This window comes from Hydra vulgaris, chromosome 06, assembly GCF_038396675.1.
Source record: "Hydra vulgaris chromosome 06, alternate assembly HydraT2T_AEP".
In the NCBI taxonomy this organism is placed as follows: domain Eukaryota; kingdom Metazoa; phylum Cnidaria; class Hydrozoa; order Anthoathecata; family Hydridae; genus Hydra; species Hydra vulgaris.
In genome coordinates this window covers 1,825,783-1,830,000 of record NC_088925.1, presented here as the reverse complement: position 1 = coordinate 1,830,000, position 4,218 = coordinate 1,825,783, and the positions used below count along the sequence as shown (strand labels likewise).

Here is a 4,218-nt window from a genome sequence, read left to right as displayed (position 1 = left end):
CATGCTTTCGCTGAAATGAGATCCTTTTTAAGCTCAAATGCCCCCTTTAAGCAATTAGATAGTGTTGGATCCTTATCAAGACAAGAATAAGTGGTAGTATCATTAGCAAACAATGACACCTTAGATGTGATAATTTCAGTGAGATTGTTAATGTAAATTTAAAAAAGTTAAGGGCCAACGATAAAACTTTGAGAAACCCCTTAAGTTATAGGAAATGAATAAGAGAGCTGTCCATTGAAGACAACTTTTATCCTATGATTGATAAGGAAGGATTCAATAGTCTTAAAGATGTTACTTGATACACCATAAGAAGAGAGCTTATGGAGAAGACCAGCATGCCAAACTTTATCAAAGTCTTTAGAAATGTCAGGAGCGGTAGCCTTAACCTCTGCACATCCTCTAATGCACAATAAAACCTAGTAGTTATTACCATTAACAAATCAGCAGTAGAACAAGAAATAAATTTAACAGGTATGTTGTCCGGACCACAAGCTGTAGAAGAGTCAAGCAGGAAATCACTTTAGATACAAAAGCTGGAATGATACGAATGTCAAGCAATGGATCAACCTGTTTGTTAGCTATATCAGGTAGGATGTAATTAATGGAATCAAGAGATGAGATTGATGAAAAGTTCTTAGCAAACAATTCAGCTTTGTCTTTAGTTGAGGTAACAAAATCTAAAACATCCAAGAGAGGAGGAATAACAGATTTGCACTTAATATAGGCACTATTAAAGATTCTCCAGATGTCTCTGGAGCCTAATTTTTCAGATGAAATGTGAGATTTTATGACCTTAGAATAGCGGGCTTTGGCATTAGACAAAACCTTTTTACAGTTGTTTCTAGCAATAGTAAACAGATGTCTGTTTTTTAAAGAAATGTTTTCGTGATAGATATTGAAGTAATGGTTACAATTGGAAATTGCAGCAGTACAATGAGAGGAAAATTACGAAGAGTGAGGCTTCACTAGAAATTGTTGAGAGTGAATAAAAGATTCAATGCCAGCTTGAATCCAAGAAGTTAGATCACGAAGAAAATCAGGAAAGAGTCCCAGTCAGCTTTAAAGTAGTTCTAAGAACTACAATGAGAAAGGGATGACATAATAGTTTTAGAGAGATCAAACTATGATCAGAAGCACCTAATGGTAAATGTAGAGAAACTGATCATTGACTAGGATCAGAAACAAGACACGAGTCGAGTAGAGAAGGAAAATGATTCAAATTGTCTGGAAAGCGATTTAAAAAGTTGACTATTTGTTTTAAAGATTAAGAAAGGCAAAAGTTGTTGACCCTAATGCCTGCAGAGTCACTGACACTAGAACCAAACCATTCAGTGTAATGAGCATTAAAGTCCCCAACAACAACAATATTGGCTCAAGGATAAAGAGAAAGAGCTTGATCAATTTGATCCGAAATAACATAATATTTTTGATCAAGTAGACCATAGGGCTTGGTCAATTTGATCAGAAATAAAAGAGTGCAATCTTGAGATGAAGGAGGGCAATATAGAACAAAGATAAAGATTATATAGAGAAGTAGTACTAAATAAAGCACATTAACGTATGTGGATTCAAAACTAGTTTCCCAACATATTGTTGAGTTCTTACAAATGTAAATGCCCAGGCCAAGCATGTAACTGTTAGAATCTTTGAAAATCAAAGGAAGATGGCCATCAACATTAAGATCACAAGATGAGACAGCTGAACTCAAATTAGACTCACAAAGACTAAGTAGGTCTGGTGAACTTTGCAAAAGGTGAGACTCATTAGAAGAAAAGTTACTTTGTAGACCACGAATATTAGTGATATGTAGACCACGAATATTAGATAGATTTAAAGAACTTGGCGATGGTTTTTTGTGTTTTATACTTTTTTTAGTACTTTAGTCATTTTTTAAATTGATTAAAGAATTTGACTCGAAGCACAGGTTAGTACTCAGTACACTATCTAATAGTCCATTAATGGCCTTATTGCTATTAATAAAAACCCTAAAACATAACAAAGGACTCCAAATGTCGCCTCAACAATGCACACTAAAAGTACGAACAGGGACACCATCCATGCGCAGCATTACATTTTTAGTGCTCTAATATTTTACAGCTGTTGATGGAATTAGCCTCTCTAATAGCTACTTCAGGTTTCCCAACGAGTTTGGGAAACCTGACTACAAAAAGTATAAATGTTTTTCCTTGCTTATACCCTGCATATATATATATATACACACACAAACACATATATACTTTTTTGAAGTTGTTATTTTGCTTGACATGCATTGTATGTGTGTGACACACACAAAACCAGTGTGCTAATATTTATTCACCATACATTAAAAGTTATTTGTTTTAGTAAATCGGTAAATAATAAAGTATATTTGTATATTAATGATAGCTGTAATTGTGTTGGTAAAAGTAATTGATTTTGATGTGCGTTACTGATGGTGATGCGTAATAATGATGAAAGTCGCAAGTGATAATTAATGGTAGTTTTTGACAGCGATAGATTTTATGATGGTGTTTGACATATGAGATAGTGTTTATCGAAAGTTGTGGTTATGGATATTAATGATATTAATTGATGTAAATGATAGTTTTAAGATTAATTTTTTTTTTCAGACTGAAGCAATAATAAGTGACGTTTTTATTGAAGTAACTTCACCATTAAGTTTGCCTCAATGTAAATACGTTCTAGAAGAAGTAATCAAGAACTTGTTCTTGATGGATTTTGAATCAAAACAAGACGATCAAAAGAGAGGATTGGTTCTCGAAAGAGTATCAGTAGTTGACGAACAAGGTGATCTTAAAGTTGTATTTCCGTCAAAAATTGATTTGGATTTTTCATCTACGATACCAGTTGTAAGAATAGATGAGTAAATGAATAAATTATAGCAATGTATTTACAAATTAACGCGCAGAAAATATTAATGTATTTACGTTTTAATGCGTATATAAATCTTATATGGTTATTCGTTTTTCAGCCTATATATGGTTTATCTGCGTAAATAGATTAGTTTTTAATTAAGTTTAAGGCGTTAGTTTGACGCAAGATAGTTTCATAGTTGCTGTCGCGTTGGCTTACTAGGTCAATTTTGACACCATGCATATTCTTCTAAATTCGCTTTGTGTCTCAGCGAAAAACAGCTAAAAAATATTGCCAGTCAAGTGGTTCAAACTAGCTAGTCAATAAAACTGAAACCGATAAAATACTTAATTAACTATCTAATGTAATTTTTTGATTAAATTTTTTTAATACTTATTGCTTTTTTAATTGTACTGAACAAAATTTTTGAGTTCTATATACTAAACAGTATTATAGGTTTACTTAGGTGCAGTAATGTGTTTGTTCATCACATACCAATGCTAGATCAGTCGTATCGAGCCGAAAGTTTTGTTTTTCGATTTTTTAAAGCAATCATTTAACGAAGCATTCTTCTCTCACGTAGAGAAAGATTTTAATTTAGTTCATAAAAATAAAAGGAATTGTTGAACTTTTTTTTTTAATCATGGCTGTGTTTAATAACTTTGGTTCTCTTGTTTTTTTATTTTTGTTAGACTGCTCTACTCAGATCAAAACTTAGACCACGATCGAAAGGTTTTTTTTGCAGTATTTCGAATTGTTTATTATATATCATTAGAAAAAGCAGTAAGTTACCATTAACAAATTTCAAATCATTGAAAATTTACAAAAACAAAATCATGTTTTAACAGTTGGAAACCTAAAATAAAACATTAGAAGTATTAGTATAGTAATAAAAGGTAGATTTGAAAATATTCAATTGAAAGTATGCATGAATCAAAATCTGTTAATTTTTAAAGTCTTTTAAGACGCTTTTTAACCAAGTCGAAAACCTGCTTTTATTCTATGAATAAGTTTGAGGTAATATTTTTGACGTTTTGAGTCTAAAGGTTTAAAATCTAGCAGCTATTTTTTTTTTATCAATTGAACAACATGTAAATCTTCATAAAAAGGGTCAATATGTAAGTCCTCATAAAAATGATGCGACTACATCTAAATCAGTCAATTTTTGTTTGGATTGATTTTCATATTATTACTCTATGAAACTTTGAAAATAAAAAATAAACATAATTATAAAAAAAAAAATATTTATAAAACATAAAACTACTTAGAAATTAAAACTAAATAAAATTACTTGAACATTAAAATTAAAAAGAAAATTTCCCAAATAAAGATCTGAAACTTCAACCCTGTCGGCCGCGCTTCAAA

General features: G+C 31.2%; 1 protein-coding gene across 1 annotated transcript in view; it reads left to right on the top strand.

Moving 5' to 3' along the window:
- The window catches only part of LOC100202898 (leucine-rich repeat-containing protein 47), an 18,161-nt gene extending 15,210 nt beyond the window's left edge, over positions 1-2,951 (top strand). Inside the window, exon 4 of the mRNA XM_065798938.1 lies at positions 2,610-2,951. Coding sequence (XP_065655010.1) covers positions 2,610-2,867 — 258 coding nt within the window. The 3' untranslated portion in view covers positions 2,868-2,951. The remainder of the gene's footprint in view (positions 1-2,609) is intronic.
- The last annotated feature ends 1,267 nt before the right edge of the window (positions 2,952-4,218 follow it).